Genomic DNA, 27,237 nt, shown 5'->3' with positions numbered 1-27,237 from the left:
TAGCTCTCACCAAACCGCAAGCTGATCAAACCCTCCCCGACCCCACCTATGGGGCAGGATTCATAGCAAGTGCCCTAGAATTAAAGCAGTGGGGAACAACCTCTAAGTTATTGGCAGCAGATTAAGAGCACCCCTGATAGTAGCTAGACCTGAAACTCCAGGAGGCTGAAGAACGCGCACCTTGGGCTCAGAGGGGGGAGTGGGGCTGGGGTGGCATACAGCAGAAACCAAGTGCAGACTCAAAAAGTAGCCTCAGGCAAAAACCTCTCTGTGTCTCCATACATAGAGAGCCTGCCCTCTTTACCCAGACTTCTGAGGGAAGTAAGAAACAGCAGAGTAATGGCTAGCAAGGCTCAAGAAAAACCAACCAACAAAAGAAGCAAGAAAAGTCCACTAACTCTAGATAATTTTTACATAGAAAAAATCCAGACCATAGAATAGACAGCAGAGAAGGACAAACATATAAACACATCCAAACCCTCCCAAAAAATGAAAATTGGTCATAAGCTCTTGAAGAGTTCCAATCTGAGATCCTGAAAAAGGTGGAAGAGAGTTGGCAAGAAAAGTGGGGAATAATTCAAAAAGAAAATAACAATTTAAAAGACAGAATTTCACAATTAGCAATTGAGGTTCAGAAATCAAATGAAATGATAAGCAAATTGAAGACCAGAAATGACCAGCTGGAAGCCATGAAGAGCCAGATAGACCAGATGGAAAAGGAAAACCAAAAGATTATAGGCAAAAACCCAGTCTTTAAAGGCTAGAATTGGGCAATTAGAAGCCAATGATCTCACAAGACAGCAAGAATTAATAAAGCAAAGTTAAAAAACTGACGAAATAGAAGGAAACATGAAATATCTCAATGAGAAGATGACAGATCAAGAAAGCAGGTCTGGAAGAGACAATTTGAGAATCATTGGTCTTCCAGAAAAATCAGAGACAAATGGAAATCTAGATATCATACTACAAGAAATTATCCAAGAAAACTGCCCTGATGTCCTTGAACAAGAGGACAAAATAGACATTGAAAGAGCCTATAAAACACCTTCTACACTAAATCCTCAAAAGACAACCCCCAGGAATGTAATAGCCAAATTGAAAAGCTTCCAAGTTAAGGAGAAAATATTATAAGAAGCCATAAAGAGACAATTCAGATATCAAGGAACACCAATCAGGATTTCACAGGATCTGGCAGCCTCCACACTACAAGACCACAAGGCTTGGAATATGATATTAAGAAAGGCAAGAGAACTAGGTCTACAACCAAGGATCACCTACCCATCAAAACTGTCTATATACTTCTAGGGGAAAGTATGGGCATTCAACAAGATAGAAGATTTCCAAGTATTTGCACAGAAAAGACCAGGACTAAATGGAAAGTTTGATATCCAACCCCAAAAACCAAGAGAAACATGAAAAGGTAAATAAGAAAGAGAGGGGAAAGAAAAAAAATTAAGATTCTTCTTTAAGTGCTTCAATAAGATCAAGTTACTTATATTCCTGTATGGAAAAATGTTATTTGTAATTCTCAAAAATTGTATTCACTATTATAGTAATTAGAAGAACTATTCATAGGGAAAGATTGGGGTATTAAGTGTTCTAAGATGATACACCAAATAAAAGGAAAGAAAGAAAAGGAGTGGGGGAGTAGAAGATGGCACCAAGAGAAACTTAAAGGAATAAGGAAAATAAGATAATCTATACTACACAAAGAGGTGTATGGGAAGGGGAGGGGAAGCATACTATTATAAGAAGGAGAGGAAGAGAGTGTTAATTGGTAATACTTAAATCTTACTCTCAGAGGAATCAGTTCTGAGGGGGAAGGGCAACTAGATACAATGGGGTAACAAATTCTATCTTACACTACAGGGAAAAGCAGAAGGGAAAAACCAGGGGGAGAGAGGAGCAGGGAGTACATAAAGGGAGGGAAAGAGAGAGGGAAGGGAATATAATTGACCCTAAAAAAATAACAAATGGGGAACAAAAAGGGAGGGGGAAGAAACGGAAGTAAAATAAGGTTGGGAATTTGGGGGACTGATTAAAAGTAAACCACTGGTTTAAAAGGAAATAGCGAAAGGAAAAAAAGGCAGAATTATGAGAGGACTTCAAAATATTGGGGAATACACAGATGACAATCATAACTCTGAATGTGAAAGGAATGAACTCTCCCATAAAATGGAAGCAAATAGCAGAGTGGATTAGAAACCAAAAGTTGTGTATTGGTTCTAAGGCAGAAGATTGGCAAGGGCTAGACAATGGGGGTTAAATGACTTGCCCAGGGTTAGAGCTGAAAAGTATTTGAGGTCAGATTTGAACCTAGTACATCTCATTTTTAGGCCTGGTTCTCAATCCACTGAGCCACTTCACTGTCACCTATACTAGTTCTTAATCAACATGTGGCCAAACGAACTAGGTTGATCCTTAAATAATCAATCTGTAGTCACTGAACTAGGCTGGTCCTTCAATAATCAATCTGTGGTCACTGAACTAGGCTGGTCCTTAAAAAATCAATCTGTGGTCATTGAACTAGGCTGGTCCTTAAATAATCAATGTATGTGTTGGTAATGGAATACTATTGTACTATAAGAAATGAAAAGTAAGATGATTTCAGGAAAAGCTGGGAAGATCTGTGGAAACTGATGAAGAGCAAAATAAGCAGAACTGTGAGAACATTGTACTCAATAAGAGCAATACTGGAAGATTATTATCTATGAAAATTTGGCTACTCTCAGCAATGCAATGATCTGGGACAATCAGAAGGACTTATGATAGGGAATGCTATCCATCTCCAGAGAAAAAACCATTGGAGTCATCTTTCACATCAGTGTATTTATGGTTTTATTTTAGGGTTTTGGTTATGTGTGACTGTGCTCTTATAATAGTGACCAGTAAGGAAGTGTGTTTTGTATGACAATAAAAATGGAAAAAAATAAACAATGTATGCCTACATGAACTATGCCAGTCTTTAGACAATAAATATACGGTCTGTAAGCTGACTTATAATACTACAGATTCATGCTGCTATAGTGTATTAATGTTTATGGGTCTGGTATATCTTAAAGCATTATAGAAATTCCAGTTATCATTACAATTTTTATTTATCTTGATTTATTTCCTGGCCATTTCTAAACTAATGCTGCCTACACTAATCCTCCTCCTCGGCTCCCTCTCACTGAATCCTGGACTCTCATAGGTGAGTTTTCCCTTTCTCTTGTTAGAAAAAAGCATCCACACTAATTTCCAGCCATTTCCAAACCTTGTGGCTAGCTCTGTCCCAATCTTCCTTGCTGATTAACACCCCTTTTGTATTGCTTTTCTCCATTAGAATGTAAGTATCTTGAGGGTAGGGATTGTATATCTTTTTTGTATTTGTATCTTCAGTGCTTGGCACAGAGCCAGGCATATAAAAACCTTCACTAAATGCTTTTTCATTCATGCCTGCATTCTCTTTCTATCTGGAGTTCCCCAAGCCTCATGTTTCTAAGTTCAGATTGGTGTCTTCTCACTCACAATAGATTTTAGAATATGTACCTGAGCCTACAAGACGAGCTCATTCTCTCGTTGTACTATGCTGAGACCACTCACAACCAATGAAGACATGCTACCCATACTATAGAGAATCACTTAACTTGCTAAATTGCCTCCCTCCCCAATTAAGAAGAAATAAGAATATGTAACAGGTATAGGCAGTGTTCTCATAACCTCACAAATCAGAGTAATTTTGATTGATGTTCAAGACCCTAATTCACACATTCACACACACACACACACACACACACAAACACACACACACACACACACACACACACACACACACACACAGTCTCTCACCTTACAGACCTCATCTCTAAAATCAGGAGACTTCACTGTGCAATCTTAAATTCCTTCCATCTCTGAGACTTTGTGACTCCATGAAACAAATTGTCAAATGGTTCAAAGGAGGCCACAGATGCAATCATGACATTCTTAAGCCTGGGGAAAGTACTAACAGATTGGAAAGTCAATGAGCCAAGAATTGAAAGAGCCCCAACTTCAGTGTTGAATCCTGCCAAAATGAAAGAGCAAAGCACATAATTTCAATATAGTCCTGTAAAAATGGCAAATAGGGACTGTGATGTAGTGAGCCAAAGAGACCTTTACCAAAATGGCTACTCAGCATCCTATGAAAAGATGAATCTCTGTGGTGGTAAATTATTTCTCTCAGGTAAATTCTTTCTTGCCTATGGGGAGCCATAAACAAGACACTGATTTGTGGAAAATCTTTCACAGGATCATGGATTTATAGTTGGAAAGGATCATACAGGTCATGGAATTCAACCCTTTCATTTTACAAATGAAGAATCTGAATCCCAGCATCTAAGGTCATACCATCTATGAAGTCAAATTTGAACCCTGTCTTCTTGATTTCAATCCAGAACATTATGTGGTCAAAATACCAGACTGCCTCTTGCTTTCATGTCTCTTTAAATCCTCTCCTTTCAGATACAGCAGTGTACTCTTATTGCAGATAAACTTCTGTGGAGGAAATGAACAGCCTTCTGAACACTAACCTTACAAACTAGAGATAAACAGCAAACGTCACAGCCTTCTTGTGTTAAACCTTTCACATTTCTTGTGTCATATTTCTGAAGACTCCTCTTCACTGGGCTTAGGTGCTTTGAGATTGATCTGTGGGCTGTTTACAATCTATGCCTTCCTATTGCTTCTTCTGCCTTTATTGGTACTTGGTAGGGAAAGGAAAGAGAAAGTAGTGATGCAGGTGGGTCACTGCCACAAGATGACATAACATTTAGTTGTTATAAAAAGAATAACTCTAGGAGGCAGCTAATACAATGGAAATCTCAGGAGACCTGAGCTCTACTGGAAGTCTTAACTGCTTCCTTATTATTTGTCTATGGCTATAGACAAGTAATTTCCCTTCTCTGGGCTTTAGCTTGCTCATCTGTAAAATAAAGGAGTTAGAAAAACAATAATAAGATTGTGATCATATAAATCCAGCCATCTTCTAGGACAAGAAGCGTCCTTTGCCTTTCTATGTATCTCCAATGTTTGGCACTTCTGGCAGATAGTAAATACTTATCAAATATTTATTGACTGACTGACTGACATTTATGTAGCCTTTTAATGTTTGCAAAGCACTTGTTAATATGATTTTTAAAGGTGCTTCTATCTCTAAAGGCCTGTGATCTCTAAGTTAGGAGAGGTCCATGTTTGTGTTTCAAAGTGAGATGTGAGCCTTATGAACCCTTTGGCAGAAGTTATTGTTCCAATCCTCAAAGCCTTGGAAGTGAACTGTTTCCCCTCTGCTCAAGAGACATCAATTGGCAGTTACTTTAGTTCTTCTCCTCATCTCTAACCTCTTACATTGTTATTTCCCAGCAATCTCTTGAATTAGGAAATCCTTCCTAATTAGGGTGTCCTGGAAAGAGCAATGAGCTCTAAAACTGGGATATTTGGAAGGAGTCTTGGTTCTTCTACATACTTCATGTGGCACTTATCCTCTCTAAGACTCAGTCTCCTCATCTGTAAAATAGGAGCTTTAAATAACTTTCATAGGATTCCCATTTTTCTAAGGTACAAGAAGGTCTTCCCTAACAGAGATTCTCAGGCTTATCCCTCCACTCACCTTCTGCTTTCCCTCTAGCCTGAGAAAGAATGAAAACTGACATTTACTGACATTTATACAAAGCTTTATGGACAATATCCCAGGTGATTCTTACAACCACCCCAGGAGAAAGGCTCTAGAGGTTTTATTATCCCCATTTCACAGACAAGACTGAATCTCAGAGAGGCTAAATACTAGGTCTCCCTGAAACAGGTAGAAGCAGGCAACTGTAGCTACTAGGCTATGCTTCCAGTCAAGGAAAAAAAAACTGGAAATGAAAAGTATTACCATCTGGCTTTGGATATGGCCAAGCCCAGGTCAGGACAAAATTGTGAACTTGAAAAAGAGGGTCCTTCCTTGGTTTCCTGCATCTTGTTGTTGTTGTTGTTGCCATGTAATCCTTCCTTCCCATTTCTCCTCTCCCTAATTTAATCCATTACAACTGCTTCCCTCTGAGCTCCCTTGGGAAGATTCCTGTGTGAAATGGGGATATGCCACCTGTTGGCTTAAACCCAAGGAATCAAGCCAAATGGTGAGACTTTGGGCATCAGGATGGCCCAGGAAAATGGAAATGTTTTGTGACCCACAGTAGGGGTGGGGTTGGGGGAGGGCCTTTGGAGGATGTCCTTTCAATTCCTGTGAAATCACTTTGTTCCAGCTTCACCTGTTCTGAAAACTGGGCCTGGGTGGAATGCAATTCTGATACATTCCTATCCTTTCATTAATTATATTGTTAGCACGAAAGCAATGGCCACCTACAAGTTGTCTCTTGCCTCACCATTTAAAGAAAACTGGAGAGGTCAGTCTCCAGACTAAGGGGGAGTTCTAGATCTTGGCTATCAACTGAGAGCCCAATTCCATTTCTCTCTCATCCTACAAGCCTGCATGCACCTGGCTAGGGCTTTCTTTTCATCAATTGCATCTTAAGAGAAGTTTCTCAGGATGAGACTCTAGTTTCCAACATTCTCCCCTCTGCATTTGTGCCCAGGCGCAGCTTCACGCAGCCAGACCTGAGTGTAGCATCCGCTGATCCTTGGCCCACAGTTGGCCAGTTTCTGAGAAAGTTCAGAGCAGACTGGGAGTGCCAACTTTCTCTCTAAAACCTGCGGACCCTCATCAGCCTCCGCGGAAGAGACAAGCTCTACTCTGACCAAGATTAGTTTTAGATGGATAGGATCTTCCACTTTAAACCTTTCTCGGGAAACCCCTACCATCCTTTTCCTTCCTTGGCATCTCGCCTTCAAGGCTGCAAGGAGGAGAGAGGTTCATCAACCCGCCAGAGGGAGCGCCGGAGCCAAACCCTATTCTGACCAGATAGCCTGGGTCCACTGGAGAGAGAAGAGGGTCCCTCCAATCTGTGGGCGCGGAAGGCGGAGCGCCAACTCTAGGGGTGTAGGAAAAAATCTCAGCGAGCCCGTAAGGAGCTCAGAAAGCAGGAGAAAGAGACGGGATCGTCTCTATTAGGGGCACCCTGGGTGAAGAAACCCAGCCGTCTCCACCTCGCGCACTTCTCCCTCTTCAGGAAAAGAAGAAACAACAAGCCGGCTCACTGACCGCTTTCCATGCAGCCCGGCGGACCGTTCTTGGGAACAGAAGGAATCCGAAGAGCCGGAGAAGAAGCAGGTACTGGGGCTTCTCGGAACCAGCGATCGGGGCGAGGGCACTGGGAGATGGGGCTGAGCCCCGGAGCCCGATGAGACTCTGCTGAGAGTGAAGGTCATTTTCATTCATTCCTATATCTCTCTAGGGAAGCTGGGAAAGCTTATTGATTTCCCCCTCTGGAGACGTACTACTCTCCACAGCCTCTCTGGGTACCTCGAAGAAAGTAAGGTGCTAACTACTTTGGAAATGTTAGTCATGCTCGGGATTCTTGTACTGTTGGGAACGTCAGAGCTTGAGGAAGTTCTCGGGGAGGCTGGGGACTGTACGGGAGGGGAGCTGGCTACAACGTGGGTGCTGAAAGCAGCCGCCCATGGGACTTCGAGGAAAAGACTTAGATGGACAGAGGAGAGGAAGAAACACGGTACTTGACAAATTATCTTCCAAATGCCCTTGGTCACTTCCCTGCTCCCTCACCCTCCTCAAAAAAAAGTTGGTTGTTTTTTTGTTTTTTGTTTTTCTTAAAGATGAACTTTAGAAAGCCTTTTAGGTACTAGTAATCCCCTCTTTATAGCGATGTGCCTCCCTTAACCCTTCTCTTCGCTTATCCCCCATCCCAGTATTTTAGGGGTCAGAGAGTAGCAGTAGTAATTGGAGTAACCGAGGCTGAGATGAAAACCCAAGGGTTCTTGAAGGAAAGGAAACGCTACTTAGAACGCCGTCACTTGTATCTCAGCTCTTTTAAAGGCACCAGGGAGAAGAGGGACAGGACTTTACCTAAGGACAGAGCAACCTTGGGAAAAGAGTGAGGATACATAAAGCTACCTACATAGTGGGGTTTACTGGTCCTACCTAGATAGGGAAGAAGGGGAAGGGAGTAGAGAGAACTTAAATTGCTGCTCCACAAGAAATCTGCTGCAGGTTATCTCTGTGCCTTTCCTTGCTCTTTTGACTTTTCTTCTAGGTCAGGGGCTCTGGATCTATGATCCATGAATTTGTTTTTGTTAATATTCCAATTGCTGTATTTTATCTATTTTATTTTAAAACATTGTTTTTAGTAGGGGTTCCCTAGGCTTCACCAAACTGCCAGTGGGGTTCATTGCACCAAAGAAAGATTAAGAATCCCTACTCCAGAAACAGACATAGCATACCTAGGTTACTTCAATGTCCCTTTTCAGAGTTGCTTCTTGTACTGGAACTTGTACTGGGAAAATGCTTTTCTTTAGAATCATTCCTTTCTCTTTCCCATCTATTCCAATGTTTTGCTGAACAGACATCCCAGCTTTCTTCTTTCAGACAAAGCCTACCCTGATCACTGAACTGGTCCAAGACCTGGGGGAAAAAAATCTTGGAAGCAGCCCCAACTACATTTTCCAGGCTTTGAGTTAGGAAAGGAAAAAACGGTCAGATGTGACAGTCTGATGTTACAATTATTTGTATTTTATAGATAATCTTTTATCCTTCTAGCGAATAACTGGTTAATCTAACACTAAATGTTGAGTATGACTTTGATGTTCTTTATGGTCTAGAACACTTATAAATGAGGAAACTTGAAATCCTTGTTGGGAATATTGACACAAAGCATTTTTCTCAGGACACAATTCATTTATTGTAGAATTCAGCTTTCCTGGCCCCCTCCCCGTGCCTTCTCCTTTTGGTTCACTGAGAACTAGTTCTCTTGAAAGGATACAACTTTTTATGAGAATTCTGTACCTCTCAGAATCACTGAAGACCATAGATCCAGGAGGGGTCATAGAATCAGTGATCTAGGGAGTAGCTATGAGAGTGGATGAGAAAGGTCTTTGGTTAAACAAATGATACCCTTCTGAAGTTGAGTGATTGGGGAAAGAACAGTAGCCTCACTTTTGTATAGTCCCATCTCCAAAGAATGCAAAGAATATAGGCATTAACTCATCTTTCCTTTTTATATCTAAGCAAAATTATTTGTTACAGGCAATTATTTTGTAGACAACCTGTGATTCAGAAAGGGCAAATAAATGATCCAAAATCATGCAAGTTAAATATAAGAATGGACCCTGAATTTCTGGTCTATTTCCAAGCTAGGGTTACAGGGAAACATGACCTGCTTGTTAGAAGACCCAGTGGGACAAAGTGATATCTTTCTGCCCTCACTGAAAATGAGCTGGTACTTTGACAAAAGGAACAGACCTCTACACAGCAAACTAGATAAATTCCAGGGATGACAAGTCAGACAGAATTTCTAAAGAGTAGCAGGCCTCCACTGCCATCTTAGCATCTCCTACCTTTACTCCTGTTACTGAGAAAAGGTATAAAAAGGGGGAGAAAAGCATGTTATTCTGGATATATGCAGGTAATGGGCCAGCATCTTGTTATTATATTGAATAGTTCAACCAATTCTGGGTTCCAGGTTTTCTCCATGACTCTGCCATTGATTGGTTTGTTTCCAGTCATTCCTGTTCCCCTTCCTTCTCTTGGGAAGGCATCAAACACAATCAGATTGGACTGCATAATGACATGATTTTACTAATATATATCATTTGTTGCTTGTGTCTCTCTCCAAGGCTTGAGATCTCCATTCCAATGATGTTAGGAACAAGGTGGTGGCTACCTGTATGAGTGCAAAGCAAAGCATCTAGAAGTCTAACTCTCTGGAACTCTGGGCTGGGCTAAATTTCAAAAGGGTTCAGCTCTCATTACTCTCTGCCTAAGTAGATCACCATGGGATCTGAAGAGGGGAATATCACTGGTGCACACAACAATTTTGCAGCTATCTTCAATTCCCATCGGGAGCGTGCTGCCTCCCTCCCATTCAATTTTAGCTACGGTGACTATGACCTGCCTCTAGATGAAGATGAGGATGTAACCAAGACCCGTACCTTCTTTGCTGCTAAGATTGTCATTGGTGTGGCTCTAGTGGGCATCATGTTAGTCTGTGGCATTGGTAACTTTGTTTTCATTGCTGCCCTAGCCAGATACAAGAAGCTGCGCAATCTCACCAACCTGCTCATTGCCAACCTGGCCATCTCTGACTTCTTGGTGGCCATTGTGTGCTGTCCCTTTGAAATGGACTACTATGTGGTCCGCCAACTCTCCTGGGAACACGGTCATGTGCTCTGTGCCTCTGTCAACTACCTTCGTACTGTCTCTCTTTATGTCTCTACCAACGCCTTGCTGGCCATTGCTGTAGACAGGTGAGTATTGGACAAGATGGAGTTGGGGGATAGGGACAGGAGTAACCATTGAGAGAGATGGGTTTGGTATTGCCCCCTCTAAGGACTGGGGAGGGCAGCGTTTCTACCCCACCCCACACACATACCCCTTCAAGGTGAGCCACAGCTGAGGATTGGCAAGAGGAGCCCTTGTCTCCCACCTGTTGAGGGGTGTCTATGCTTCCTAGGTGTGGACAAGTCCTGAGTTCCTCCTTGCACCTTTTTTATCTGTTGGATTTTCTACCTGGCTTAGACTCAGTTGTCGATTTGTGAAAGCAATGCTCTTAAATTGCCCTCACCTGATCTTTGATGGAGACAAGCAGCTCCAGCTCTGAAATTTTGTGATTACAGGTTTTAACATTCAGCAATCTGTTACCTCTAAGCAGCACACAAATCAAGAGGGACTTTACAGTTATCACATAAAGACATTTCTCCCCTCTACACAAAAGGCGGCTCTTTCTTCACAAGAGATTTTAAAAGCAAGGTTACTAGATTTGTTTGCATAAAATCTCCGGACACATTATGTAGGTTCTTTTGCATAAATCTGTATGCTCATTTGCATATATTTGCATACAGTCCTTCTGCAACCTGGCTTCAGCTATGTAAAGTGAAATTAATGAGAGCAGCCTATGGCAACGATTAGAGATGCCACATTGATGCATTTCTTAGACTTGTTTAATCACTTAGGAGCCAGGTGATTTTTTTTTTACCATGTAAGCACAATCACTGTTTTTAAATCCAACATGAGCAAAAGTCTTTTATAAAGTACAGATTCCATTTAACTGAATCGTTCCCTATGCTTATAGAGTCCATCCATCCCTCTATAGAATGGGATACCACAGGGTTATCCTTTACCCCCTAACAACAGTCCTATGGTAGAACTCCTATCCTATCAATGAGTATCATGAAATTGTAGACATTTTGGAGATCTCTTTATTTTCAAACTCAATGCTTATGAACATTATATACCTGGAGAAATATGGGTCGACACCTCAGATTATTCCCTTAAATCAGAGATGAGGATAAGAATATTTTGTTAGTCCTAAAGAAATACAGTATCCCAGAAGTTTTGGTGCATTTAAGTACTTAGTGACCCTGGGGTATTAAAGCTTTAAATTACACTGAGACTTTGGGGATGGCTTGTATCAACTGATAATCAGATTCTAAAATCATAGGTCCTCTCTCTTGCTCAGTACCTATGCATAGGATCTATCCTTTGGCCTAATAATAGTAATAATTATAAATATAATATAAATATGGAAAACATTTATAGAATACTTTAGGGATTCCAAAGCACTTAATACTGTCAGAAAATATAATAATTATATAATACTTAGCACTGTGCCTGACACATAGTAAATATTAATGTGATTATCATTATTATTATTATTATTATTTCATTTGGCCCTTATGAGAACCCTATGAGGTTGGTACTATTATTATTCCCATTTTACAGAGGAGGAAACTAAGAGATAGCTTAAATGACTTGCCCAGATTTACCCAGCAAGTAAATGTCTGAGTCAGGATTTGAACTTGGGCCTTCCTGACTTCAAATTTAACACTCTCTTCACTATACCACACAACAATGACTTTTCTCAGGAAGTCATTTGTAGAATTGTGCCATTTCCTCAGTCTGACATGTTTCCCTGGCCAAGGACAACCCATCTGAGACTTGGAGCCTTGCTCCAACCTCAATTAATCAGGCCTCCCTGAATCTCCTTTATGCAGATGGTCCATACCTTATTTTTTAGTTAAACTCTTAGAGGACCATATGATGAGGTGAAGCCCCTAGCAGAACTAGAAATGGGCTTCCAAGACATTGGGCTTGCAGTTCATCATCAATTTGAAAACAAAAGCCCATCCCCTTTACTTACCAAAAAGGCTGTTCTGCGCCTTGGCTGGAATTTGCCAGCACTGGGAAGAGGCTGATTGGATTATTTCATGTGACCCCTTGCTGGCACTACGTCCTTTCCCTGGGCATATTGTCAGCTTTTCTAAAATACAGGAAGCACACCCTTTTCTTGAGAAAATCAGAAATATTTCTCCATCATACCTCTCAGCTGGTGTTCTCTAAAGCGCCCAGCACTGGCTAGATGCAAGTCTAAAAATTCAGCTAACTTGAATGCAGAACATCTGCTCAGTTTTAGATAATACACATTTTCATTTCCCTTTAATTTTTGGTTTCAAAAAAAAAAAAAGACAGAAACAAATGCTAACTTCCCTCCTGCCTGGTGTTTACTTATTGAGTTTTTATTCAATGCCTTCTTCCCTGGAACTCTTGAGACACCGACCTAAGGATTTTCAGGTCCATTATGTTTTGTGCCCATTATCCTATGGGGAGAGATGATGGGACAAAGGAACAGAGGCAGAGACAAAGAAGGCAACCTGACATTTTAGAGTTAGATGACAAAAGTGAAATGAGAAGGGGAGAATTTTCAAATTCAGCACCTTTGTTTGCTGGTACAGTTAGAGCACAGTCCTCAGCCTCTACCAGAATCAGTCAAAGAAACAGAAACATCCCACTGCTTAAAATGGCCCAGTTCCTTCAGAGAATGCTTAGTGGTGGCCACTTGTTATAGAAAAAAACAACTAACCAGGGGGCCAGGTGATAGGGGGAAGCCATTGGTATTAAGAATTAGCAGAAAAGGGAACAGTTAGGTAGCATAATGGCTGGGCTTGGGGGATCTGGATTCAAATCTGACCTCAGATACTTCCTAGCTGTTGGACCCTAGGCAAATCATTTAACTTGGATTGCCTATCCCTTACCAATTTTCTGTCTTGGAATCAGTATTTACTATCAATTCTAAGACAGAAGGTAAGGATTTTTTATTTTTTAAAAATCAGTAGAACAGAATTAGAATTTAGATTTATTTTTTCTCACCATGTATACAATACAGAGCAAATATCAGTCTTTCTAACCCAACATCTTCCCTTTATCCAGAGAAGAGAGAGATGATGGGAGTGACTAGAGTAATCAGGGAAGATTTAGGGGAAGAGATGGGTCAGGCGCTGGACTTAGAAGGAAGTGTAGGATCTAAATAAGCAAAAAGGCAGAGAAGAGAGTATTCCAGGAATAATTATACTAGGAAAGGTCTGGAGACAGTGATGAACCTGGTATGTGCCGCAGACAGTGAGAAAACTTACGTAAAGTTGGCGGATTATAAATCTAAATTCTAAAGGGCTTTGGAAGCAAAGCAAAAGAAAATAGACAGAATCATTGTGTTTTGGAAGTAGAAGGGACCTCAGAGATAATCTGGTGCTCAAAGGTAGGGACTATGAATTATTGTTTTTACTACTACTGATGCTGTTTTCCTAACATTGTATGCCCAGTGTGCTAGTATATGGTTCCCTGTAGACACTGCTATTTCCAACCTGAAGTACAAATACCCTCAGAGGTATACAAGAAGCTTGTCAAGGGGTATGGGAAGTATTTGGTAAAGAAGTATATTATCCTATTAGATTAATCTCCTTATTTTTAATATGCCCATGCAGGATAAACTCTAGAATTTATTCCTTTTCATATAGCTGTGTGACCCTGGGCAAGTCACTTAACCCCAATTGCCTAGCCCATAACACTCATCTGTCTTAGAATCTATACCAAAAGCCAAGAGGTATGAAAATGAAAAAGGATGGGAATTCTTGCTCTAACAGAGACCTGAATTATTGAAGCCACCTATAGAATAGCAAGGATAAAACTTTTTTGATGCAGGGAGTTCTTGCTCTTCATCAGTATAGTCAGAATATTCCAGAGTGAGAATATTTGTGATGGAGTTTGTATCTGCTTCACTTCAGGAACTAAAGAGGAAGAAATAAAGCTCCCCCCCCCTCTCTATTTCTCTCTGTCTCTCTTTCTCCCCATCTCTGTCTCTGTCTCTCTCTTTCTCTACCTCTCTCTGTCTCTGTGTGTGTGTCTCTCTCTTTTTTCTCAGCCTCTCTCTCTCTCTTTCTCTCTCTTTCTCTCTCTTTCTCTCTCTTTCTCTCTCTGTCTCACTCTGTCTCTCTCTGTCTCTCTCTCTCTGTCTCTCTCTCTCTGTCTCTCTCTCTGTCTCTCTCTCTGTCTCTCTCTCTCTCTCTCTGTCTCTCTGTCTCTCTCTCTCTCTCTCTGTCTCTCTCTCTCTCTCTCTCTCTCGTGTGTTTGTGTGTGTGTGTGTGTGTGTGTGTGTGTGTGTGTGTGTTGCCCTTTCCATGGCTATCATAGAAGGAAAGCAAAACAGTTTTTCTTCATTTGCTGGCACACCTTCATCTCTCCTTGATTACTTGGGGTTTTGCTCACCCAGACAGCCTTTCTTTCCTTGAAATATCAGCAATAAGTGGATTGAGAGATGAGTCATTGATGCTGCCTATAGCTAGCTGACTGAGCATTGGGCAAGCTGGTGATAGATACATAGGCAGAAAATGTTAATCTGCTGATTGTAGTCTTTCTTAGAATATTAATGCAGAGGGAAATGGACTCTGGTGAGGAATACAAATAAGAAGAGGTGTCACTCACTTAGAAAGCATTGACTGAAAGATTGCTGTGTGTTCAGGCTCATGATGGTCATTGTGAGTGATCCTAGAGAAAAAGCAATTAGGATCTAGTCAATGAATCAATGTATAGTAAAAGCACCAATTGAGGTTGCTGAATCAATTCCCTGTTGCACGCTATCTCTTCTAGTCCCATATTCCTTTTTACAGCCTCTTTCCAGAAATTTCAAGTGATTCTTCTTTCTGCCCCATAGAACACTTGTTCAGTTGTGAAGAATGGAAGGAATTCTAGAACAATGCTAAAATTGGAAATTCTCTTGTAAATCATCAAGTCCAGCCTCTTCATATTACAGATGAGGAAACTGAAGCCAAGAGAGGTGAAATGATTTGTCCAAGATCACAACACTAATATGTTTCCACTGCTCTATGCAGTTTCTTAAAGAATGAATCCCTTTTATTCAGGCTTATCTGGGTTAAAAAAAATTCATAGCTGAGCCATAGAGACTCATAGGCTATAAGACATTCTTCCCTTTAAGTATGGGTTCTCTGGCTGAACTATGTGTTCAGTCCCTGAGACTAAAAGTCAGATGGTCACACTGTACTTACTTCAAGCACTGACAATGAGCTCCATAGCACTGGTCTACAAGGTATATGAACCTGAACTGAACCTCAGGACTACCTTTGTCTCTAAGGGATAGTGTTATCAGGAGTCCTCTTTCCCCATCAACACACCCCAAATTCAACCTGTCCCCTTCTCTTCATTTTGATCTGTGACCCTATGATCTCTAAAGATCCTTCTAGCTCTAACTCCTTTGAGCCAGATCTTAAAAATAGATGTTTTTTATCAATGAATTAACTGAAAGAAATAGCAACATATGATTTACAAGTCCCATTGAAGTATATTTTAGGCCCCCAAGGGGATTAAGTGATCAAATAACTTGAACTTCCTTATGAAACATCCTAAAGAATTACATGTTATTGAGTAGGAAGAAATAGAATCAAAGTGCTGACTATGAAATCACATAAATATGGAAATTCTCTTTGACTATTTCTCCATTTATGCTTAATATGATGGAGCCAAAATGTGATAAAAAGCCATAAACTCCTGGATTCCAATCATGAAGAGTAATGGGCTTATAGCACCCATTGCTGTAGACAGCTGTGGCAGGATAACATCATGGTCTTTGGAAAAAGGATCCTTATTTAATGATGAGGGGATTGTTAGCACACTTCAAACCACACTAATCCCTCTGTAAGTCTCTTTGTGACATTACTAGACTCACCCAAGTAGCATTGATGGGCTTGGCAATGAGTTCCATGAAGGGGCTGAACTTTGGCTAGAGAACTCCAACAGCCACCCTGAATAATAATGCAGCCAGCTGGGGTGAATAGTGGGTGGGATTTGATCCAATTTTATCTGACATCTTCAGAGAGCTACAAGAGGGAAGGATTGGCACTTGAGTGAAATCACTATCTGGATAGATAAATTGCCAAACAGACAGACAAACAGACAGATAAATCATTTATTAACAGCTTTTGTTGTTGTTGTTCAGTCATTGTGATGGGTCTTCATGGTCTCATTTGGGATTTTCTTGGAAAAGATACTTGAGCTGTCTGCCATGGTTTTGTTTTTTTTTCTCCAGCTCATTTTACAGAAAAAGAAACTGAGGAAAACAAGGTGAAATGCCTTGCCCAGGGTCATACAGTTAGTAAGTTTCTGAGGCCAGGTTTGAACTCAGGTGTTCCTGACTCCAAGCCCAGTTCTATATCAGCTTGTGCCACCTAATTTCCCCAGGTTAAGAATTTACTATGTACCAAACATTGGGGATTCAGATACAAGCATACAAGATAGTCTCTATCCTGAAGGATATTTTATTCTAATGAGGGAAAACAACACATGAATGGGACTCAGAAGATGGAAGCGATACCTGCCCAGCATGATATGTAGCCTTGGAACTCAGCAAGATAAAGCAAAAGCTGGCCAATCAGAGCCAAGGGAATAAGTGGAAGCATCTGAGTTATCTACTAGTTTGGGGTGATGGTAGCAGTAAAGGCATAGTATACAGTTGTCTAAGAAGTTTTCATTTGGTTGCTATTGCCAGATCTGATAGGTAAAAAATAGGAGGGAAAACAAGATTAGAGTAAAATAATAACAACAGCAAAAACTACTATCTAGGGAAAAAACAAAGTTATGGTCATCCAGCTTTCTCCATAAACAAATAGTACCATGAGGCTGGATCTACAGGCAATATAAATGGCAAGATTAAGTTTCTGTTGATTTTCTTTAGACTTACTTCCTTATTTCTTTCATGCTCCTCTTTACTTACAAACTCTGAACTTTTAAGTACATGTTCATTTCCAAGGTTTAATGGTATTTGTTCCCTGCTCTTTCCACCTCCACAATCTTCTTCTCCTTTCAATTACCCATCATATACTCATATCTATCCTCACATCTCCCTTATCCCAAGACATATGAATTCTTTAAAAACATATGGAATTTTAGATTTAGAAGGGAATCTTAGAGGCCATAGAGTCTAGTCCATGTAGGAAAAGAACTGCCATTTTAATATCCTCAACAAATGGTCATCTATTTGAAGACCTCCAGTGAAGAAATGACTTCCTACTAAGCAACCTATTCCACTTTGGGCTAGCTCTGATTGTCAGGAAAAAGCCCAAATATCAAGTTTCTGAAACTCTGGAACTAACGAGAATGATTCCAATTTCTCTTTCACATGATAGCTCTTCAAATACTTAAAGAAAGAGTTATCATGTCACCCCAAATTCTTTTTCTTCATCATGCTAAACAAGCCAAATCCTTTCAACAGATTCCTAAATAATATAGACTCAAGATCCTCCACTGTCCTGGTTTCTTCTTCTTTGGATGTTCTCGAGCTTATCAATGTCCTTCTTAAAGTGTCATGTGGGAACTGAACATAATACTCCATATATGGTTTGAAAAACAAAGGGACTATTATCTCCCTAATCCTGGAAGAAATGCTTCTCTTAGCATAGTCTAAGATCATATTAGGTTTTTTGATTAAGACTCTCATAGCCAGTTAGCATTTCATTAAAGTCTCTAGATTTTTTTTCAAACTTCTTCATAATTATGCCTTGCTCATCCTCTACTTGTTGACTTTTTAAACACAAGTATAAGAGTTACATCTTCTTAGATTCAGTCCAATGCTCTAGTCTCTCAAGAAAGTTTTGGTTCCCTGAAAGTCATCCTTTGTTTTAGCCATACCTCCCAGCTTTGGGTCTTCTGCAAATTTGATAAGCAGCCATCTATGTCTTTATCCAATTCATTGATGAATATTAAATAACACAAAACCAAGTGAAATTCATGGGGGCACTTCAATGGAGAATTTTTGCCAAACTAACATTGGACATTAATGGCTACTCCTTGAGTCAGCTATTCAACCAGTTCTCATTCCCCTTACTGCTATTATCATCTAGTCACCATCTCTTTATCTGTCTATAATAAAAGCATAAGCTATTTTATCAAATGATTTAATATCGATATCAATATCAAATATCAAACTCAAGCCACAGAATTCCTCTAATAGTTTAGTGACTTAAAAAAAAAAAGGAAATGAGGTTAGTCTTGCATGATTTGCCTTTGATGAAATTTAGGTTCTTTGTAATCACTGATTACTTCATTAATCACTTTGGATGTCCACTAATCATCTTTTTAACAATCTTTTTTAATTTTCCAAGGAAATGAAGCAAATTTCACTGGCTTATAGTTTGCAGATTCTGCACCTCTCCCTTTTTTTAGAAAATCAGGAAAAACTTTGCCCTTCTCCAGTCCTTCAGTAGTTCTCCAAATTTTCACAAACTTTCGGATGTCACTGATAATGGCTTCATAATCACATCTTCCAATTGTGTTCAGCCCTAAGGATATATGCAGTTCATTTAGATTTAGTAACTTGAAATTGTCAAGGGTAAATAGGTGCAGTATTACTATCCCCTTACTTATCTTGGGTAACTGTCTGTTACTTCAAAGGCAAAGAAAATTCTCTTTATCAGAGTATAGAGAAATAAAACAATATTAGGTAATTCTGCCTTCTGTCATCCATTCAAAGAGTTATTCTCCTTTCATCAATATCTTTTCCCATATATAGGTTAATTTTTTTTATTGTCATTAACTTTCCCTGTCAGTTGCATTTCATTCTTCTACAATACAAGGATATTGTATATACTGTAGATCAGTGGTTCCCAAACTTTTTTGGCCTACCGCCCCCTTTCCAGAAAAAATATTACTTAGCCCCCTGGAAATTAATTTTTTTAAAAATTTTAATAGCAATTAATAGGAAAGATAAATGCATCTGTGGCCATCACCGCTTCCCTGGATTGCTGCAGTACCCACCAGGGGGCGATGGCACCCACTTTGGGAATCACTGCTGTAGATCTTTGGACTCCCTTCTGAAAGAAATCCTTCTTCTCACATAAATGGGCATATTTCCTCCTGAAAAATGCTATTTTCTTTTCTGGGTCACTTTAGGAAAGAGCAATATGCTTCAAGGGCAGTACAGTAAGGAATTCTAAGTTGTTTTCCAGATCACAGTAAAAGAAACAGGGTATAGTTCAGTAGCGGAAATAGGAGAAGAGAAAGTCTAGAAGCCTGAGTTCCATTCTCAACTTTTCATGAAAATATCATGAATCTTTGCCTTGCCTCACTTTTCACAATTTTAATGAATATTTGTGAGAGTAGAACAAGGTAAATAGGGAGGCAGTATAGTGTACAGGAAAGAATGATGGATTTGTTGTTAGAGAACATGGATTGAGTTCTTGGCTCTGCCTCTTGCTATTTCTTTGATCTTGGGCCGTGTTACTTGAAATTCTGAGACTCAGTATCCTAAACTGTAAAATGAGAAATTGTAATAAATGTCTAAGGTCTCTTCTGGCTCTAAATCCATGATCCTATAAAATAGCTTTATTCTTTCTTCCCTTTATTCATTCAACTTCTCTACGTGTGAATGAATAATCTTTCTTGCTAGTGCTATCCCAGAATGGTTAATTCTTTCATATGCTCTGTGAATTACTTATTACCCTAGTTTTCAGCTACAAATGAATTGGAATAAATACCTTCAGAAATAATATATATTCATCTTTATATATGTGTGTATATGTATGTGGCACACATATATAGACACAGAAATGGATGGATATATATATATATATATATATATATGGAAGGACTCTTAGAGGTCATCTATCCAAACTCTTTCATTTTCCAAAGGAGTAAATTGATTAATGACTACCTAGAGAAATGAAATAATTTACCCAAGGTCTTACGAATAGCAGAGTTCAGATTTACATCCAGGTCTCTGATCCAAAATTGAATATTCCTTTTCCCTACTGCATCACACACAGTCTCAAGCTCAGGAAGGTTGGGAATATAGTTAGCATTTATTATTCTTCTTTTCTTCAATATTTCAAAAAATTAGTGGTTTCATAAATGTAGGTAGTTCTGCCATTGATGCTGATTGCAATTACTTAATAGAATGATTAGTGAGTTACCATGGCAAAAAAATTCTATCACCTAATTGCCAGCCTCTTGGATATAGTTACCTCTAAGCTTAGCTGCAATAGTCCTTGGATAACAATCCATTTCTGGACCCATTTTTGAAGCCCTCCTTTTGTCATCTATTCAAAGAGTTCTCACACAAATGTCCCAGCAAGATAAGTTCTTCCAAGGTCTGTGCTCCATTAGCAACATAGCCTTCAAATACCCTAGGTGGTCATTTCCACATCATAATAAGGCAACAAAGAAGGACTTGTGAAGGACCATTATTAATAGCACTAGCAATTACTCTTTTACTCTTAATAATAGTGTTACTAAAATTAAAATAATATCCAATGTGTTGTCTTCATTATACTTGTGGCTATTTCCCCCCTAGATATCTGGCTATCGTCCATCCCCTGAAACCACGGATGAATTATCAAACAGCAACCTTTCTGATAGCATTAGTCTGGATCGTATCTATTCTAATCGCCATCCCATCAGCTTACTTCGCGACAGAGACTGTCCTCTTCATTGTCAAAAGTCAAGAGAAAATTTTCTGTGGCCAGATCTGGCCAGTAGACCAGCAAATCTACTACAAATCTTACTTCCTATTCATCTTTGGCATTGAATTTGTGGGTCCCGTGATCACCATGACCCTGTGTTACGCCAGGATCTCCCGAGAGCTCTGGTTCAAGGCTGTCCCCGGTTTCCAGACAGAACAGATTCGAAAACGACTCCGCTGCCGAAGGAAGACAGTCCTGGTGCTCATGTGTATCCTGACTGCCTACGTCATCTGCTGGGCCCCTTTTTACGGCTTCACCATCGTCCGGGACTTCTTCCCTACCGTGTTTGTGAAGGAGAAGCACTACCTAACAGCTTTCTACATCGTGGAGTGCATAGCCATGAGCAACAGTATGATCAATACCGTGTGCTTTGTCACCGTCAAAAACAACACCATGAAGTACTTTAAGAAGATCATGCTGCTCCGCTGGAAGTCTTCTTACAACGGGAGCAAGTCCAGTGCGGACGTTGACCTCAAGACCAGTGGCATGCCCGTTACAGAAGAGGTGGATTGTATCCGATTAAAGTGATCTATTGGATCCTTTTTTGTAATTCTTAGGGTGTCAGCAATTCTTTTAGACGAGTTCCTCAACTGAAGCAAGGCTCAAATAGTGAATGGTAAGACACGTTCATCGATGCAGTGTAGGATCTCACAGTTCCATGGATGAACAGATAACATCATCACTCACCCATATTTGTTGAGCATCTACTGTATACAAAACAGTATGTTAGGTTCTGCGGCTATAAGCCTGGGTCCAGAATGTACCACTAGAAGAATAAAAATATAAATTAAACCAGTATATTCTGAAACAAGGCAGCATTGCATGGTGTATAGAAATACTGAGCTGGAATTTAAAGATGATCTTATTTCAAATCTTATCCTCAATATTCACTTGTATAAACCTGGGCAAATAATTTTGCCTCTATATGTATGCTACAAGCAAATGCCTTCAATTTAATGATTCAGCTCTTAATGAGTGGCGATCTGTGCCAGGAGAGGAGGTTTCTACACGGGGAATCCCTTATCCTAGAAATAGAGCATTCCTGTATTTGAGCAGGATTGAAGAATAAAATGTTGGTGTCGTACATGGGCCAGGGATAAGCAAGTATTCCCGCTGGTGAGAAAAGATAGGTAGATGCCTTCCTAGAGTGCAGTGAAGATTGGATTGTTAAATTCTGCATCTTTGACTCCTAGGACAATTCCTCAAACACTGGCATGGACCTTTTCTGATGTTGCTCCTCACCATGAATCTTAGAGGCTCCAAATTTCAGTTTTTCCTGCGCTGTCCAGTATAAAGAACATTTAGTGTTTGGAAATAAGCATGGTACTTTATGGGGGAGACCTTTTGTATTCTACACAACCTCTTGTGATTTCTTTAATATACTCCAAGCTCAGAGTGCCAGAAAGTCAGCGGTTCTTTTCAAAGTGACCCACCTTACTACGGATAACCTTCTTATGTGGTATGATATGAGGGGCAAAAAGAAAGCTCCCAGTAGTTTTCTTCATACCTGAAATTCTACTATTAATGATTCACTCCTTTAGCTTAAGGCTGATTCTCTCTCCAAGATTATTCTTTGAAATGCAAATATCCCTGAGAGGGACAGACCATCAAATGAATGAATTCAGCTGACCTGACCAAAGCAAAGACTGAGATAGTGGAAAAGCATTGGGCATCTGCTGGGAAGAGAAATAAAGAAAAGGGTGAAGTGTGATCAGAAATAAGGAGGCCCCCCTCTTTTCTAATCAGTCCTCCTTGGTAGAGCCATAGACTCCCATATTAATGCTAAATAAGAGTAGCCTATTAGCTTCTTGGAAAGCTGAGTGCCAGGTGGACACTAAAGGTGAATAAGCAGCCCTAAAAGGGACTTGATAAACCATCACCATCCTGGCAGATGGGCTAAATCAGCTTGAGTGGACCACAAACTTTTGGGTGGGTTAGAGGGATGCCCACCCCAAGCATGTTAAGACTCTAGTGTGAGAACAGTTTGTTCCAAGGGCCATGAAGGCAGCTCAAGCAAGTCTTGTGGAAAGCTTACCAGTTTGGTCAGACAGTGAAGATTCCAAAGTCATCCACTGCATCCTGGGGCCATCACCAGTTGTACTAACTTTCATCTGGCTGTTGGACTTCGATGACACTGGAAGAAAGAGTGAGGCTGATGATTTTGTGCTACTCTGCCTCACTTAAATCCAACTCATGCACAAGTCAAGACATCACTCATGATGTCACTGGTCCTTTTCCAAAATGAAGGACAAATAGCCTATTAACATTAGGGAGCTTCTTTGGACAAAGGAAGACCCCAGTCCAAATCCTACCACCTACAACCCTCCTTCACTGTTATTTGTATGAGCTACTCCATTGTTCTTTTAGAGGTTAGCTGACAGCTTGGTGAAAGGGATCAAGGTGAAGCAATTAGGAGCAAATGATCTCATCTATTTGGCTCAGTGACTGCCACAATAGCAGCATGATTTCAGCAATGAACTGTTGATGAGCATCTCCATGTTTGGGAAAATGAATGGTGCAGCAAACTGCACGCTGGACATGGAATGGGGGGAACTTGACTCTGACTATGCCCCCATGGGCAAGCTACAAACTTCTTTGAGCCTCAATTTCCTCGTGTTTCTAAAAGGGGATCATGTTTCTTGCACTACCTACCTCACAGGGTTGTTGTGGGGAAAGCTACACAAATGTGAGTTATTAGTGTGTGAGTTCCTCCAAGATTGCATGTTCCTGGGACTCCCACCAAGTTTCCATCTAGAACTGTGCTTTTCTTATTCCAAGTGTATATATCTCTAAAAAGGACTTTCTTTTCTGATTGGCCTTTGTATATATATATATAAAGGATCAGGCTGACTGGAAAATGGGTTTACAGAAATTATAAAAGGCACGGTGAGAGTAGAAGGTTCATTCTTTTCCAAATACACTCTTTTCTGCAGTGAATTTTCAAAATCTGAACAATTTCCTTCCATCATATAGCATTCTTAGCCCCATTCCCAAGCCAAGGTATCCTCAGAGGATGCAAAAACTCTTAATAGTCGTCTAGGAAAAACATAACTTGGAATGCACCAAATTGCATAATGCATTTTAATGCCAAGAAAGTAAGTCTGGGATTATCTGGGATGTTATTTGAGTTTTGCTTTTTAGAAAGTAGTAGGAACCATGCCACTACCTTCTCTCCATTAGCAAGGATAATTGAGAGTTGGCTATATTAAGTGAGGCTTTTGAGATAATACTGCAGCCCCTCTCCCCATTGTCATTATGAAATGTACAGTATCTTTCCATCCCCTCTTATAGTAATGGAAACATTTATAAGATATAGAGCTGTTTAAGAGGAAAGTGAGCTGAAATTGGAATGAGAATGACATGGTTTTAACTTCTGCCTCAGACATGAGCCATATGATTCTAGGCAAGTCATTTAATTTCTTAGTCTCGGTTTCCTCATCTTTAAAATGAGGATGATAAAAAACAATAACCCTTACCTTACAGAGTTATTGTGAAGATCAAATGAGGTAATGAATAAAAGCTGTTTTGTGAATTGTATTACTCTATATAAATATCACTTATCATGATTGTCATCATTAATATTGCTGTTAAATATTGTTGTCTAATTGTGGTGTTCTAGGGAAAATAAATCTTGTGTTGTTACCAAGTGAAAAAATGGATATTGGAAGTTTGACCATACTATTCATGGCCTCAAAACTTGTTTCATTGTGTTTACATATTTGGCATAAATGGCATAATCTAAGTAAGTCTGCTTTTGAAGGGATATGTACAGGGTTTTGGTCACTTAAAGTAGTTAAATAAATATTTGTTGAATTGTGTGAATTGAATTAGTGGTATTATTGTTTGCAAATATCAGTGTTTTCATCACAAACTTATAATTACTTTTTTCAGGGTCTCAGTTAAAACTCTTTAGTTTTCCAACACTGGTTTGCCTTGTATTAATAAGGCATATTCTGTATGTGTCACCAAAAAGCAAAACTGAAGTTCTGTCCACAAATGGTGATAAATTCAGTAGACTGTGCTTTATAATGACACTTTTGTTTCCAATCTAGCAGTTTTTTATTTAATTGATGGCCTCTGTCTCAGTCTTCCCACTACTTTTCACCCCATCCAAATGAAGACCTGCTCACAGGTTGAAATGCTATTAAAACTAACAGAGGGAGAAATTGTGCTCATGTTTATTCTTTTATTCCCAAGGCCATTTATTTTCTTTTGGGTACAAATACTCCTTTTCTACACTAATAGGTGCTCTCATCAGCAAAGAATGGCATTTAGGAAAGACAAACAAATTCCTGTGTCCTCATAAGACTAAACCATGGCATGTTTTGAAATCTTTTTTTTAAGGTAGGATGTTGTTTACATAATTTTAAATAAATTGCTTCATAAATTGAAAAGCTATTACAACCACCTCTGTAGAGCCTCAAGCATGAAAACAATCTAATCCTGACTCTTAACAAGAAGGCTAAAAAATGTAAGAAAAAATTAGAAAACTAGAAATGAATTTCATTTCTTAGATAATATATTGGTTTTATAGTTTGTACCTCCAAATTAGTTCATTTTTCCCTTTTAGACTGAAGCAATATAGAACCACAGAATTACTTGGAAAAATAAAAATAGTTAACAATAATCCAACGCTTTAACATTTACAGTTACAAATGAGCTAATTTATTTGTAAGCTAGGTGACACAATGGATAGTGCGCTGGGCTCAGTCAGGAAGACATGAGTTCAAATCTAACCTTAGAAACTTCCTGGCTGTGGGTCCTTGAGCAAGTTACTTATTCTCTGTTTGCTTATAGATCACTGATCCATTGGAGAAGGAAATGGCAAACCACTCCAGTATCTTTTGTAAAGATAGCTCCTTGGACAGAGGTCTGCAGGGTAATGAAAAGTCACATGTAACTGAACAATTATTTATAAATATTTTAAATTTAATTATATATAATATACATATTCAATTATACAATATAATTATAAATATAATTTCCTTTACTTTTCCCAACAATTCTGTGAAGGAGGTGCTATTGTTATGGCCATTGTATGAATGGTAAAACTGAGGCTTAGGGTAAAACTTAAAGTAAAACTTAGACTCTCTCTATCTGTCTGTCTGTCTCTCTCTCTCCATACAATGGTATTAACAACAACATCTCCTTCACAGAGTTGCTGAGAAAAGTAAAGGAAAATATATTTGTCTGTCTCTATCTCTCTCCCTTCCCTTTCCCTCTCTCTCTCTCTTCTTCTCTCTCTGTTTCTCTCTCTCTTTCTGTTTCTCCCTCTCTCTCTCTTTCCCCACCCCATCTCTCTTGCCTTTTTCACATATATGCACAAGTATATATGTATGTATGTATGACTTAAAGTGACTCACAAGAATAAGATGGGACAGGTATGATTAGATAATAGCTTATAGACTAAAAGCACAATATGAGTCAGCAGTGCCAAATGACAGCCAAAAAGTTAATGTGAAGGGCTGCATTAAGAGAGGCTTAATAGGAGATGGCTATAATGTCCCCTAGTCATACATCTGAAGGACTTTTTATTTTTATTTTATTTTTTTTTCTGTTTTGAGGCTCACAATTCATGAAGGACATTTAGAAGCTAGAGAATGCCAGAGAGCAATCACAATAGTTAAAAGCCTCCAATTCTTGCCCCATGAGAATTATTGGAAGAACAAGGAAGTTTTAGGCTATGGAATAGAAATCTAGGGGCAGAGGGAGGGGAGAGATCCATGACAGCTGTCTTCAGGTATTTGAACATTATCATGTTGAAGAGAAAAAGGAGGAAAGGCAGGAATTGCTTGGGGCTTGGGAATGAGGTTGAAATAAGCCTTGGAGTAACAAAGGAGATACTCAAGGTAATCAAAAGTGATGTCTGAATGGCAACAATCCCTGCCCAGATTAAAATAGTGAGGAAAAATGACTTCAGGAATATTTGCAAGAGATATCAACAATCAATGACTGAGCTTCAAATAGGAATTAATTTCTAGGGAAGCCGGGCAAGGAAAAGATCTAAGTAACGAAAGCTGCCACTGGAAAGCAACATCTGTTTGTGGTGGGCTTGGGTTGGCCATACCCCATCTTTCCCTTCTCTTCCTGGTCCTATGCTATGATCTCGTTCTGACAGCCAAGCACATCACCATCATCAGAAGAGTCACTGATTCTGGCAAATAGAACCTCAGGCTAGATGCCTTAGGAAAGGCACCGTTTCCTGGGGGAAGAGGAATCCCTAAATTTGAAACAAGGAGAGTTGAGTTCAAATTTCCAGGTTTTTTTTTTAATACTTATGTGTCATTGGTAAAATCATTTAATTTCTCT

The 27,237-nt window shown here is 39.6% G+C and overlaps 1 protein-coding gene across 1 annotated transcript; it reads left to right on the top strand.

Moving 5' to 3' along the window:
* Positions 1–9,904: 9,904 nt before the first annotated feature.
* LOC123234740 (prokineticin receptor 2) lies at positions 9,905–21,456 on the top strand. The gene is made up of 2 exons (XM_044660701.1): positions 9,905–10,377; positions 20,760–21,456. Exons 1-2 carry the CDS (start codon positions 9,905–9,907, stop codon positions 21,454–21,456), a joined length of 1,170 nt encoding a protein of 389 aa, XP_044516636.1.
* Positions 21,457–27,237: the final 5,781 nt, after the last annotated feature.

This window comes from Gracilinanus agilis, chromosome 2 (genome assembly GCF_016433145.1).
Source record: "Gracilinanus agilis isolate LMUSP501 chromosome 2, AgileGrace, whole genome shotgun sequence".
NCBI lineage: Eukaryota > Metazoa > Chordata > Mammalia > Didelphimorphia > Didelphidae > Gracilinanus > Gracilinanus agilis.
Note: the sequence above shows the minus strand (reverse complement) of the source record. Positions and strands in the feature narration are given on the sequence as shown.

What these genes read in the sequence shown, in the direction of transcription:
- LOC123234740 (XM_044660701.1), top strand. Translation starts at nt 9,905, where the DNA reads ATGGGATCTGAAGAGGGGAATATCACTGGTGCACACAACAATTTTGCA. An exon ending in CTGGCCATTGCTGTAGACAG is followed by an intron (nt 10,378 to 20,759) that starts GTGAGTATTGGA and finishes TTTCCCCCCTAG; the next exon opens with ATATCTGGCTATCGTCCATC.